The sequence below is a fragment of the Mustelus asterias genome, chromosome 8, assembly GCF_964213995.1.
Source record: "Mustelus asterias chromosome 8, sMusAst1.hap1.1, whole genome shotgun sequence".
NCBI classification, from domain to species: Eukaryota; Metazoa; Chordata; class Chondrichthyes; order Carcharhiniformes; family Triakidae; genus Mustelus; species Mustelus asterias.
The window spans coordinates 78,110,121-78,124,443 of record NC_135808.1 but is presented as its reverse complement, the minus strand read 5'-3'; the positions used below and the strand labels follow the sequence as shown (position 1 = coordinate 78,124,443).

Sequence of the window (14,323 nt, the reverse complement as noted above, 5' to 3'; positions counted from 1 at the left end):
CTTAGCTATGAGGAGAGATCGGGTAAACTGGGGTTGTTCTCGCTGAAAAGACAGAGAATGAGGGGAGATCTAATCAAGGTGTACAAGATTATGAAGGGGATAGATAGGGTGAACGGTGGGAAGCTTTTTCCCAGATCAGAAGTGACAATCATGAGGGGTCACAGGCTCAAGGTGAGAGGGGCGAAGTATAACTCGGATATTAGAGGGATGTTTTTTACACAGAGGGTGGTGGGGGCCTGGAATGCGCTGCCAAGTAGGGTGGTGGAGGCAGACACGCTGACATCGTTTAAGACTTACCTGGATAGTCACATGAGCAGCCTGGGAATGGAGGGATACAAACGAATGGTCTAGTTGGACCAAGGAGCGGCACAGGCTTGGAGGGCCGAAGGGCCTGTTTCCTGTGCTGTACTGTTCTTTGTTTATGTGTTTCCAGACACACGTGCTTGACATTTAAATGCCCTCAGGGATGGGCAATAAATGTTGGCCTGGCCAATGACACCCACATCCCATGAACAAGAAAAAAATTACATTTTCTTTCTTACTGTAGGGTATGATCACTTCAGTGAGGTTGATAATTTCAAGGCTAAGTACATTTGCCAAGTGAATCAGATATCTATGATTTGGTACCACCACCTTCTTTCTTTTCTTTTTGGTAGCTTGCTACACCAAGAATCGTTGAGACTCATGGTATTAATGCTGTGGCCACACCATGGGGCAATGTTTAAAGCAGTTTCTATTAATGCCATTTAAAAACGTCACTGGACGTGACACTCATTCTGGCAAAACGCACTGCCATTTCAGATTAAAAAACCTGATGAACATTTCAGCACGAAGTTGACCCAATCATGACAGGGGATCCCATTTTCAGAACAGAATCTAACTTGGTATTAATCCTCTGTGCTCGATTGTCTGGGACCATACATTTTAAAGATAGCCACTTGGGCAAAGTACTGGAGGACTGCAGAGAAAAGTGTGGGTAGGTGACTTCAAGGAAAATAAAATGGAAATAAAGACTTGCACTGTGTATGAAAGGCATGATCCTTTTCATCAGTCGAGCACATCTCAATTATCTTGCCAAATTTGTCCACCTGACCTGGTCACAGTAATCCTCTTGATGTTTCTAAGAGTATGAAGCCTTTGTTCTCCAAGTTAAATCTATTGTTGTTATCTTTTCAAAGGATAAGAATGAAGGTCACCAAATACAATAAAGGTGCGAAATACTGGAATTAAATGGCTTGCGCAAATGGAAGCAAAATCACAAATGGACAAGATCCCAAATATTAACACTCACCTCCACCTAAGTTTGGAAATAGCCCAGCAATTTGTAGATGGAGATTTCACTACATGAACATTGCGGAATACAATTCTGACAACTTCCAAAGCACTTATGATTGTGCATGCAATTTCAGGTAAGGAGTGAGTAGTTATCAATCTTCAGACATCAACTTGGACCAGCAGCTGTGTGCGTGCATGCACTGGGACGAGATGGTCATAATACTCTTGCAACTTATTTTGAAAATGTTTTGATTTATAATAAATCCATCATTCTTAGTTTACTGAAAGAAGCATAGTTAAAGTCACTTTTAGTCTGGGTCTAACAGTAGTGAAGGCAAATAATTGGCTTTTTTTGGTGAGTGAATTAAGCTTTTAAATTAATGGTGTGACTGCAGAGTAGTGGGGTTAGACAAACTGCATTCATCCCATCCAAGTCATAACACTATTGCTCCCTCTAAAGCAAATAACCTTATTTCCCACAACACACCCCATTTACCAACATTTTGCCCAATCACTTAACCCGTCTACTTTCCTTTACAGACTCACGTCCTCTTCACTATTTATTTTTCCACCAAGCCTTGTACAGTCAGGATCTTAATTATATTTTGCGCTCTCAATTTAACTTACCAGAGATTAGAAATACCTACGGTCTCAACACTGATCCTTGCAATGTTTCATTAGTAACAACATGCCAACCTGAAAATAACCTGTTTATTTTTAATCTTTTCTTCCGCCACTTAGACCATTATAAAATGCATACCCCAAAATGCTTCCCTCTTCTCCTCTCTCCCTCATTTCCCAACCTCCAATAAATGATCACACTGTTCTAGAAGTTCTGCAATTGCTTCAATAAAATCTATCAAATTAGTCTGGAGTCCCAAATTTGATTCCAAATGAGAGAGAACTTGCTGGCACATCTCCAAGGCAGCAACCAGTGGTCTCATATATGATTATTCTCAAAGTGAAATAGACAGTTAAGTACGTCTGTTGAGGACATTCAAAATTGCATCTCCTTCTAAATTTAAAATTCTAGCACAATAACTTTAGGGTTTATAAAATAATTTTGAATCAATGACAGAGACATGCCAATATGACAGACACAAGCTAGATAGAAGACTGTTAGGTATTTGGCTCGATGTACAATCTCAGGGCGGCACGGTAGCACAGTGGTTAGCACTGCTGCTTCACAGCTCCAGGGACCTGGGTTCGATTCCCGGCTTGGGTCACTGTCTGTGTGGGGTTTGCACATTCTCCTCGTGTCTGCGTGGGTTTCCTCCGGGTGCTCCGGTTTCCTCTCTCAGTCCAAAGATGTGCAGGTTAGGTTGATTGGCCATGCTAAAATTGCCCCTTAGTGTCCTGAGATGTGTAGGTTAGAGGGATTAGCGGGTAAATATGTAGGGCCTGGGTGGGATTGTGATTGGTGCAGACTCGATGGGCCGAATGGCCTCCTTCTGCACTGTAGGGTTTCTATGATCCTACAGCAAACTATCTGAGCCATCACATTTAAGTCTCAGTGCTACACATTAAAGATCTGAATTCAGAATTATTGGAAGTTTGGTAACTGAACATTCCATACTTACTCCAATTGAACCCAAGCTATCACAAAAATGACAATTTCCTGCTTAAATTTTTGATTAGGAATTTGAGCTATTTACTTATTATTCTGAACAGTTTCATTCAGTCTGCCTTTGTAACCAGAGCCTGCTCAAAATTAGACCAGAAAGGTACTTTTAATGCTGTAACAAGAATATAAGTAGTTGTATTAGGCTGCAAAATGTGCATTGTTCATATAGCAGCGTTGTAGAAGCTCACATTCCTTCAATATGTTTAAAACTGTGCTAATCGTTTTAAGAGATATGGAAACTTAATGGTAACATAAAAATGTGCTTCTAAAATCTGATACTTGTTCTGCATAAAATGTGGCCATATGTAACTGGCTCATATTTGAGATTACTGTATAATATTTCATGGTATACTTTACTGGATAGAAGTAGTCTATAAAACATATAGGGGGACATTTTGAGAAGTTTCACTGTGGGATCAGCAGTACCTGTGTAATCAATTTCATTGGCATTCTTAGACCTTGGGGTGCAGAAAGATCTTCATCGATGGTATGGTGTCCAATAACTTATACATAACTGGAGAGATCTTTATTAGCACCAACATAACTTATGTCTTAGAAAAAACTCCAACATGGAACAGATTAACAAAATATCAATTTAAAGTTACTGCAAAGTATTCTCCAGAAAAACACATTTCAGGCAAATGCACTTTAGAAATAAAAATGATACTAAAGTGCTTTGACATGTGGGTGGGGGTTTGAACATTGCAACCACAATGAAAATAAATTAATTTTCAGCACCTTCAACTTAGCATAGATTTAAATATTTAACATTTTGGAGCATTGCAAGAGCTTACGAACAACAAAACAATGAAGTGAGAACACGTACCCATCATAAATGACTATTTGACGATAAAACAATTCATTGCAAGATGTTTTAAATGCTGAGTTTTTCTTCTAACTGTGGAATAGAGAATGATGCATTACTTATGGATTCTAACCATACGTACATCAAGCCAACACTGCCGAAAACACAGTTGATTCATAATTCTGTGATAATTTAATTACAAACTCAAACATATTTATAGTACAAAAAGAACAAAATACTGCTCGTGTCATTTAGTGTTCATTCTGGTAGTTCTGCCATCCCTCAAACCCCTGATAAATTCACATATTTACACATCTTAGAGTGTTTAAAAGGCTGGGATAAGTTCATTTCTGCTTTGTGGCAAAAACCTGACAAATATCCATATGCAAACAAAATAATTGTTCATCCCACCCTGCACCAACCGCCCCACCACACCCACCCATGTGATAGTTTCCGTAACCTCATTGTAAAGGAGTTGCATTTATATAGAGACTTACACGATCTCACAACACAGCAATTAATTTTACAGCCAATTAATTACTTTTGTAGGGTAGTCATTGTTGTAACTTAGGGAAATGTGGGAAGCAAATATTCTACTCTGCAATGTCCCAACAACAGTAATGTGATAATGCCCAGATACTGTAATAAGTTCTGTGATGTCTATTGATGAGGGGCGAGGACACAAGATGTCTGCTCTTTGAGTAGTGTCCACCTAACGGGGTAGACCAAACCTAAGGTTTGTCAGCTTGCCTGAAAGAATACACATCAACAGCGTGGTATTCCTTCAGTTGTCATCTTAGGTTATCCACTCAAAATTCTGCAAAGGGACTTGAACCCATAACCTCTGCCTCAGGGACAACTTTTTTTAAAAAACGGAGTAAAGGCTGACCCTGATTGTGATTACAATTTGGGATTTCACACCATGATTTGACTAATGCACGAATAATTTTGAAATTACAGAATCAGGTAACAAAAATTAAAACATTTTCTGACAATTTGAAATTCTAATCTGGATTAAAAGAGCTCCATTCTGCTTTAAATTTACATCTAAGAACACAGTGTGATTGTAACAGGATATTGCAATGCAATGAAGATCACAGCAGTTTTTAATTACTGAGAAAAGAATAGGTACTGGATTCTTGGTGAGGCAAGCCATGAATGTTATGATCCCTTATTCACAGTCACATTTAGAAGGTTATGAGGTGATCTGATCAAAGTCTTTAAGATACTAACAAGAAAAGTCAGGGAAGGTAAAGGTAAACTATTTCCATTGGTTGGAGATTCTAGAATGAGGGGGCATAGTCTAAAAATTAGTGCCAGACTGTTAAGAAGAATTGTTAGGAAGCACTTCTACACACAAAGGGTGGTAGGCATTTGGAACGGTCTTCCACAAACGACAGTTGATGCTACATCAGTTACTATCTTTAAATTCGAGATAGATTTTTGTTAAGTAGAGGTATTAAGTGATAAGGGGCCAAAGGCAAGTATATGGAGTTAGGCCACAAGAAAAGCCATGATGTCAATGAATGGTAGAACAGGTTCAATGGGCTGAATGGCCTATTCCTGTGCCAATGTTCCTATACCTCCTCGGTTTTAATTGATACTTGCTTCTATATTTTAGTTGTGATCTTGGTTAATCACTTTCTTATCATCGAAACGATTGATGTGTCAAGTAAACTTAGTTCACGGTGTTTTGTGGAAACCATCACCCCGTTGATGCGAGAGAGATCAAAGGGCCAGCAAAGAAAAGTATGGGTAATTTTTTGGGGGCTGAACCCATTAGGGTGGGATAAGAATCGGTTAAATACTATCCCTGGTCTTGGTCAATTTTACCCTGATGACTAAGGAAATTAAACAAGTGTGTTCTTTTGGTTGGGATCAAACTGTAGCTGCACATGTCAGCATAGTTTTGCCCATTTTAACATCCTCACAAACATACGAGGAGGATTTCATTACATTTTTAAAAATGATTACCAAGGTTAATGGACTTACAGTTTCAAAGCAGGCAGATGTTCATTTTATACTTAAATATGAAAACAACAGCTATCAAGACACAGTGGTTCTGGGGCTCAGTTTCTTCATAACCTTAGTCTTAACTTTTATAATTAGAGCTTCAGAATTTTACCCGGGGATAATTTTACTAATTGTAAGGATTGTAATTATCTTAACATTTTAAAACAATGAATTGCTCATGGCTGAAGGACACAAAGAAGGGTTTGTTGTGTCCCTAAGGAAAATCGGAATGTGAAAAGAATCAACAAAATCAAGATCGAGTAACCCAAAAACCCAATTGCAGATCTGCCCATGAAACCAGAAATGAGTTTAACCCAGCCTAAATTGCACAAAAAAATGACTGAACCAAGTGGCCTTTGGTATAAATGCACACAGAGTATTTCTGCAAATTATCAGCAGCAAACAGTCTGAAATGACAGTCCACAGGTAATACTGCAAACACGATCGGACGGTCACAGCACTCAACAAAATAAAAAAAATAGAAATTCTGCATTTCACTGGACACAGCAAGGTTATTTTAGTGTTTTCATAAAGACAGTATTTTGCCTACTTTTAGCACAAACAGTAGCATATGGTGAGGGAAAGTGACTTGAGAGGCTGCTGTCATGTTCCTAATTATCCGTGCTCTATGGTACAAGGAGACTCCCCTTTACTTAGAACTTGAACACCACATATTATTAAGTGTTGCCTTGGTATTGACTCATGCATACAGTCACAACTCCAAATCCCAACATGAAATACACCCTTGGCTGCAATTCATCTTTGTTCTGGGCACAGCTTAAGGCTCAACAGTTTCTCTTCAGAAAACAATAGTTCCTCTCATTAAATATATGGCCTTAACAAACATGATTTTGTGTAACACCCGTGCACATGCTTTGTGGCTACTGTGAGAGGCAGTGATGAGCATGAGGGATTGAATGCAGAAAGAGTGAAAATTTAATAATCCTCCAGTGGCATGAATTAATTGGACCACCTCAAAAAAGAACTAAGCACACATTCAGGAGTGGTAATGTGATGGGGTAGAGAAATATATAGTTACAAGAATGGGATACTGGCCCTGCATTGGGCTTGCATTTAAAAAAATTAAAACTGATAAAATTAATCTAAAATGTCTGCCTGCGAGAAGATTAAAAGGAACCAGATGTTTGTCAGAGCTAATCATTTCTAATTTATAGACAGGAACCCTGGATTGAGAAGCTTGTCTTTAGCAGACACATCATAATGGGAAAGTGGCAGCTGCACACAGAGAGAAACACCAGTATTTGTTACCGACTAAATTTCCTTTATGAGAGAAACTATTTTCTGCACAAAACATGTGACTGAGGAAGTGATTCAAAAATATGTGCACTTTTCTTTGTATAATCTATTGCTGTGAACAGAGAAAAAACAGATGCAATATTCCTGTGGGACCTTCAAGATGTTCCAACACCACAGAGTGAGTACATGGGGCAGGGGGAGAGGGGTTTCACTGTCATAAATATTGACTGCAGTAGAGGTCTGACTTGACTGTGTGCATGATTTAGGGATGTCATTTTCTACACTCACAGCAAACACAGTAGATTCACGTAGCAATCCCAAGGAAATACAATTCACATTGTCATTCTGAAGTCACAGCAGATTCTGCATGTAACATTTTTTTTCCATTCATTAAAAATAGAAACATGAGGTCCATTCTGAGAAGTAACGTTACATAGGCACATCTTTAATCCCATGACAGTTCTGAGGGACTTTTCTGAAGTAGTGTTACCATGAAATTCCAATACTGTAGCCAAAAAGAGAGTTGCAGGGGAAAGTACTTATATGGTGGGAATTACAGAAATATCAATTTGAATTAAATCTACAGGCCTCTGATATTACAGTTTTGCCTACATGTTGTCCTTGAATGAGAAACAGAGTACTTCCAAGAGGCACTGTCAGCATTATATCACCATATGTGAAGAGGAAGTCAACATGCTTTAACTGGCAGTCTTGTCATGGCTATTTCAATAGAGATTAATAGTGGTACATAAACTTCCATACTATGTCTATTGGAACTCTGAAAAACACCTGACAAAGCAGATTACAACTTGTCTTTGACATTTTGGTCATGCTGGAGAGAGGTTTGCACCATGTACCAATGCAATGAAGTGCCTGAAGATTTGATACCTGCACCACTCTTGATGGTGATGGGAATAATTGGGGATGAATTAACATTACCACATAAGCAGCACTTGGATAACATTAAAGCAAACTGGTTAGGATAGTGTACTGATATAAGTACACAAAATAAGCCCAGTGACAAGACTTTGCTTTGTTTTTTGCACTTACCTAACTGATCATAATCGCATTATTAGATATTCTAAAACTGTTAGGTTTGACTTTCTTTTCAGAAAAGTCCCTTAGAACTGTCCATTATGGGGGGAAAAAAGCTTACCTGGGTCCTGACTCAAAATAGCTGGTTTTGGACCTTTTCCATCAAATGCATTTAATATCAGGAGTAGCATTTCACCCAGTAAAAAGTGAAAATAATGTTCCCCCCAACCTTCCCGCAGTCTCACTATGCACAGATAGCTCTAACCAGGACTCCACTGACTGAAAGAGATGAATCTGTAAACATTGAAGAGCTGAACATTTGCTGAGGTACTTCAGATCATAAACTTGAGTCACTAAACCTCACACACAGTATGGCCATCTTGGCTACCTCTGCACAATATCACTTAGCTCTTTAGCACATGTCAGTAAGTTACTGAGCACAGGGTTTGTAGGAAGTCCAGTGGAAGCTGTGGAGGATACCTGGAGCTCATGCAGGCTCTGTTCTAATTTGTTTACAGCTTCACGGAAAGCAAACTTGTTCCTCATCTGCGTAATGCAGTCCACGTAACCAGTACAATGATCAAGCAACCGATATCCCGCTTCAACTAACTGGCTGTTGGAGATGGACTCTGAGCCACTGTCGATGACATTGCAGAGAAGCTCAGCACACTCTAATAGTGCTTCTTTGCTGATTTTTTCTGTTGGCACCTTCTCTGGTGGCAGCTTGGTTTTTCTTAAGGAAATTCTAGTACCCGTATTTACAGAGGCACCATTTGCAAGTTTGGAGGAAACTGCCATGGGAATGGATGAAGAAGATGGAGGCACTTGAGGGGGTGGCAGAGATGGTCTGGAGATCTTCCCTAACACAGCCATGTTTGGCCTTTTGCCACTTTCATCATGAATATCAACCTCCTGCTGTGATGTTGATGTGCTCTCACAGTCCTCTGCTGTTTCTGTGCTGTTGAGACCTGTGCTCGAAGGAGGTTGCAATAGTTTTAGAGAAGGTGGAGGGGGTGGGGGTGGTGCACATTTTGGTTTTACAAGTCTTGGCCTCTCCCTTTCTGCGGCAACCTGGTGTTCTGACAGCAGTTTGAATTTGTTTCCTAGAGAATCTGTTCCAATCAGCTGTACATCTGCAGGAGCATGCTTCAAAGTTGGAGATATCAGGACAGATACTTTATGGTTATGAGTTGCTGGGAGCGTTGCAGCAATCTTTACTGGAGAGGACCAACTTGTCTTCTCCACATCCTCTTTCATGCCTATAGGACTGGAATGACTACTATTTGTTTCTCCACGCCCAACTTGCATTGAATTTAGGTTCTGTGAAAGATCACTGTCTCCATTGCCTGCATGGGCCCTGAGGGAAGGTGTTGCAGCAGCCCTTGCTAAGAGCTTTGCTTTTGATTTGTCTCTCGATGAAGAAATTCCATCTTCTGCTTTTCTATGTAGTGGATCTGTCAACCTTCCTGGTCCCTCCTCTTTAGAGATGATGGGGACTGAATGTTCCAGTTGAATTCTGTTGCGGTGACAATTTCTAGGAAGAGTCAAGGCAAGTCGATCCAGCTCCTGCAGCCCTGAAGACATGGAAGAAGTAGAATTTGACCGAGGGAAAGGTTTGGTGGCTTCCAAGCTTGAATCATCATTACTTGAAGGCTTCCCAGCTTTTATGCCAAGTGTCTTTTTTATCAAGCGTGGAGTGAAAAATCCTGCAAATCCTGCCCACCCTCCACTAGTTACACCACCATTTCTTTGCACAGAACCCCTTCCACAGCACCTAGCCTGCGCGTGATTCCCATCAGCATGTGACTGGACGAATGTAAGACCATCTGAGTGCTGAAAAGACGAGAAAGAAGAAAGGTTACCCGTTATCTCGTATTTTTTGTGTGGGTGATTCTCCATCTCTCGGAAGGAGCTGCTGCGTTTAGGAGGCATAGGGACAGTCTTCTTCTTCATAAAGGAACTGAAGAAGCCAGCTTTTCTATCCCTAGTAAACAGCGTCTCTTTGCTATCGTCCAAGAGACCACTGGGAGACTTATCTCTCTGCTTACGGGGCAATGCTGGGGAGATGCTACAGGGGGCTGTGTTTGTTCCCATTCCTATTGAGAAAAAGAAACATAAAACAAATGTAACACCATATGTGAGAAAAAAAGTGTATGATCAATTCATGTTCATCATTGTTCTGTTTCATTTTATAATTTTCCTTCTTTGGCTTCTCCTAAAATCTTGTAAACTTCAGTTCATTTTCTAGCCTCTAAATTAACATAACCACTCATAGTAACATAACATATTTTGTTTTTATAAATGGATCATCTTTACATTCAGTTTCTAATGCCACTAAATTGAAGCTCTTGGTGAGAAACAATGCTGCATGGAAGCCTGCAGTACATTGCAGTCAATCAAATTCACCATTTATTGGTTGAATTTTTTTGCCAAGATCATGCTTTTTCTGCAATTTCTCCAGAAAAAGTGCGACTTTCAAAAATCAATCTCAGTCTTCCAGATTTGCACTGTATCCACACATTAAACTTGAAGTAAATTGCCAAGAGTTGTGGTCAAGTTGTTAACTTCACAAACTACATCTTTATATAACCACGTGAAATAAACTTTGAGAGACATTAGCCAGGAACTTTTTGTATATATCCATATATATATACACATGTATGTTATTGGGGAATAAAGAGAAGTTTGCCATTTGGACTAATTCGACCATTTACACAGTGTGTTGGCAATTACAGTGGGTGCAATTGGTGCCATTGAGTGGGCATGACTGTGACTTGTTCACCTAGTAACCTAGCTCAGGGGAAAGGACAGAGAGGGGCAAATGTAAAAGGAGAAAATGCAAAAAACAACAAAAAGGTGACACAAGTACCTGGCACCGTGGTTTGAGCTACAGCAGGATGATCCATGTCCATGTTTTCCTTATTTTCTGCATTTTTCTTTAGTGTTCGAGTTTTTGTTGGGAGCAGGGGTAACTGAAGCTGGTGGGTGATCACAGTTGAAGAAGCAGTTTTTCCAAGCTCTTCTGCAACTTCTGCCAGAGGAAAAGGAGTACTGACAAGTTTGAATTTCTGGTTTTAATCTTCAAAACTTATAAAAATATAAAATAAAAATGAGATAGGAGTGAGAGAGGTAGAGAGTGAGTGTGCGTGTACATGAGAGAGAGAGAGAGAACACAAGCAAGCACTGGAGCTGTTGGACATGGTTTGTCTGACAGTGCCTTGTTTAATGTACAGGGTGAACATGGAATGACTTGACAGTCTTCTCGCACCCTTTTTCCTTTGTGTATGCTGATCTTATTTCTCATTGTGATTTAAAGAAAAATGGAATTTGGTGCCTTGAATTGATGTCACAAATTTTTCAGTGGCCCTTAGAGGGTTTACATATATAGCCACTGAGTATAAAGTGACAGTCTATCAATATATCACAGCTGCTTCTTTCAAGAAGACCCTTGCTGTTCTGCTTACAGATTGCCAATTCAGGAATCAGAAGCAGTTTGTCTGTTTGATGGTGGCAATGTTGACTTGACTTTGCTGTTTCCTCTGAGGATCAACAAGCTTCTAAATTCTGCAGCACCATGGGAAGAGAAAGTTGTACCTCAAAGCAAATTTGATCCACATACAAATCTTATGTTCATGACACTAACTGACAGCAAAGTTGTTTGTTCTTGGACCAACATAGTATTGACCACCATATTGAGTCATGTAAGGACTATAGTGCTGGAAAAGATTAAAATTATTTTTCTTTTACCTTCTGAAATACTGGAGTCATGGAACATGGTCTCAAATGCTTGATGGATCTCAGCAAATGATGGGCGTTCCATAGGATTCCACTGCCAACCTTAAGTGAGGAAAATAGGCACAATAAATATCTTGGATTCGTGCCATCTCTCCACATGAATTACAGTTCTCTCTTCTTGAGTAGCACCAACTAGATTTTAAAAATGACTTGTGCACTACAGTAAATAGATTACAATCACTTTTGTAGGAAAAAATATAAGGTATTACTAAAAGATTCACAATAAATCAGTAATCAGAGCTGAGAGCAGGGTTAGTTGGTGGGCAGGGAGGGCTGGCCAGAAGGGTAGTTGGTTGTGGGGCGGGGGGGGGGGGGGGAGAAGGGAGAGGAGGCGGTCGGAAGGGCTGCAGCGGGGAAATCAGAAGCATAGTCTGTTGGGCGGGGGGAAATCGTGAGGTTACTAAGCAGGGGAATCACAAGGGTAGTCAGTGGTGGGGGGAGGGGTGGAATCACAAGGGTGGTCCGTGAAGGGGGATGGCTGGTGGGGAATGGCAATGGCAGCCAGTGAGGAATCGGAAGGGCAGTTGATGAAGGAATCAGAGTGTCAGAAGGGGGGGCAGAAAAGTTGTCAGTGGGGATTTTGGGGGGGGAATCGGGGGTCAGTCCAGAAGTTAGAACTGGAGAGTGGCGTGGTGTCACAGTGGTTAGCACTGCTTCCTCACAGCGCCAGGGACCCGGATTCGATTCCAGCCTTGGGTGACAGTTTGTGTGGAGTTTGCACATTCTCCCCGCCTACGTGGGTTTCGTCTGGGTGCTCCGATTTCTTCCCACAATCCAAAGATGCGCGGGTTAGGTTGATTGGCCATGCTAAATTGCCCCTTAGTGTCAGGGGGTTTAGTTAGGTAAATATGTGGGGTTATGGGGGAAGAGGCGCTGGGTGGGACTGTTGTCAGTGCAGGCTCGATGAGCCAAACGGCCTCCTTCTGCACTGTAGGGATTCTATGATTCTAAATCCTTCTAATCTTTCCTGGGTAACTATTCTGCTAAGTGAGTAGGAACAATCCCAAATCTGATTTTAAATCAGAGATTCAGAGGGTTCCAGACACAGGACACATTCTGTGCAATTCTGGTGTAGCAACCACTTAAAATCTGGGCTACCTCCAGATTATGACCATTTGGACACTGGAACATCTAGACCACGATTTCCAAAGATTCTATACATTTGCACTGAAAAACACACAATCAATGCTTGCTGAAAGACCTGCCACTACTACTGTCAAAATTGGCATACTGTTACTTACATGATCTCATCAGTTCATAGACTTTGGGTGGACAGCCCTCTGGTTGCTCCATTCTGTATCCCTTCTCAAGTAAATCATAGACCTGAGACAGATCGATACCTGGATATGGAGACATCCCATATGTGGCAATTTCCCACAGTAACACTCCAAATGCTGAGGAGAAATGTAAAGATAGACAATTGGATAAATACCATCTGATCTTTCAGCTAATGAACCATTTACGAATGAACTATTTACTAGAAGTGCATTCTCCTATGATATTCAATATTTTACAAACACTATTTTCTTGTCTCAGATATAATAAAGAAATCATCTTTAATTAGAACAAAATGAGCCCTTTAACAACTAAGAATATTAATTAATGAGCAACATGAGCTCAGCTCCTGTGGCACTGCAAAAACTAGTCTTCAAGTGAAACAAGGATAATTGGAGAGAATCATTTAACTAGGATGCGCAGATACAATTCTCATCCAATCTTCAAGCCGTACATTTTGTATGTGTTAACATATTTTCATAATAAATTCTTAATTTTACAGTTAAACCATAAACTGCCCACAGAAAGATAATTGCACCCAAACAATGATGGTAAAAGTTGGTTAAACATATTACAAGATTTTACCATCTTCCATTCTTTTCTGCAAAAACCACATCCTACGTCCAAAAGATGAAAACTGTGACACCACTCATTTCCAACAGGGGTGGAATTGGGCAGTGAGGGGTGCCAAATTTAAAAAAAGTTGGATTTCTTTTCCCACTCCAACAGAAAAATCCCTAGTTTGGATTTTAACCAGGGGTCGAAAGGTGAAAGACAATTTTGAGTTCAGCTCTAATTAACAATACTGAGCTCTGTGGGTCTAATGCTCATTAAATACTCATGTAGTACATACCCCATACATCGGATTTTATTGAGAAGGTATTGTAGGCCAGACTTTCTGGTGCAGTCCATTTAATTGGGAATTTCGCTCCAGCATGGGCAGTGTAGGTATCACCAGTCATTAACCTGCTCAAACCGAAGTCTGCAACTTTCACCACATGATTCTCACCGACCAGGCAATTACGCGCAGCCAGGTCTCTGGAATGAAGAAGCAAATGCAACGTAACAAATATCCACATAACATTGGCACAAGTAATTCAGCAGCATAAACAGCACTTAAATATTAAAATATTAAACTTTTAATGGATTTTCAGAGATACTTCAACATTATCTTTATGCAATTCTCAAGGGTTATCCATCATGCTAACATATTTGGGAGAGACTCTATCTCAGTGCTATTCTAA

At 40.2% G+C, this 14,323-nt stretch overlaps 1 protein-coding gene across 4 annotated transcripts in view; it reads right to left on the bottom strand.

Annotated features, from left to right (window-relative positions):
• Window positions 1-3,474: 3,474 nt before the first annotated feature.
• Window positions 3,475-14,323, bottom strand: part of abl2 (c-abl oncogene 2, non-receptor tyrosine kinase) — a 100,070-nt gene continuing 89,221 nt past the window's right edge. For 2 of the 4 annotated variants that reach the window (XM_078218306.1, XM_078218307.1), the window contains exons 7-11: window positions 13,933-14,117; window positions 13,046-13,198; window positions 11,757-11,846; window positions 10,879-11,040; window positions 3,475-10,105 (exon numbers count right to left, since the gene is read on the bottom strand). In XM_078218306.1, the coding sequence (XP_078074432.1) occupies window positions 8,394-10,105; window positions 10,879-11,040; window positions 11,757-11,846; window positions 13,046-13,198; window positions 13,933-14,117 (2,302 nt within the window). In that variant the 3' untranslated portion in view covers window positions 3,475-8,393. Of the gene's footprint in view, window positions 10,106-10,878; window positions 11,097-11,756; window positions 11,847-13,045; window positions 13,199-13,932; window positions 14,118-14,323 lie in introns of those variants that run through there. The other 2 variants (XM_078218308.1, XM_078218309.1) reach the window with 2 other exon arrangements.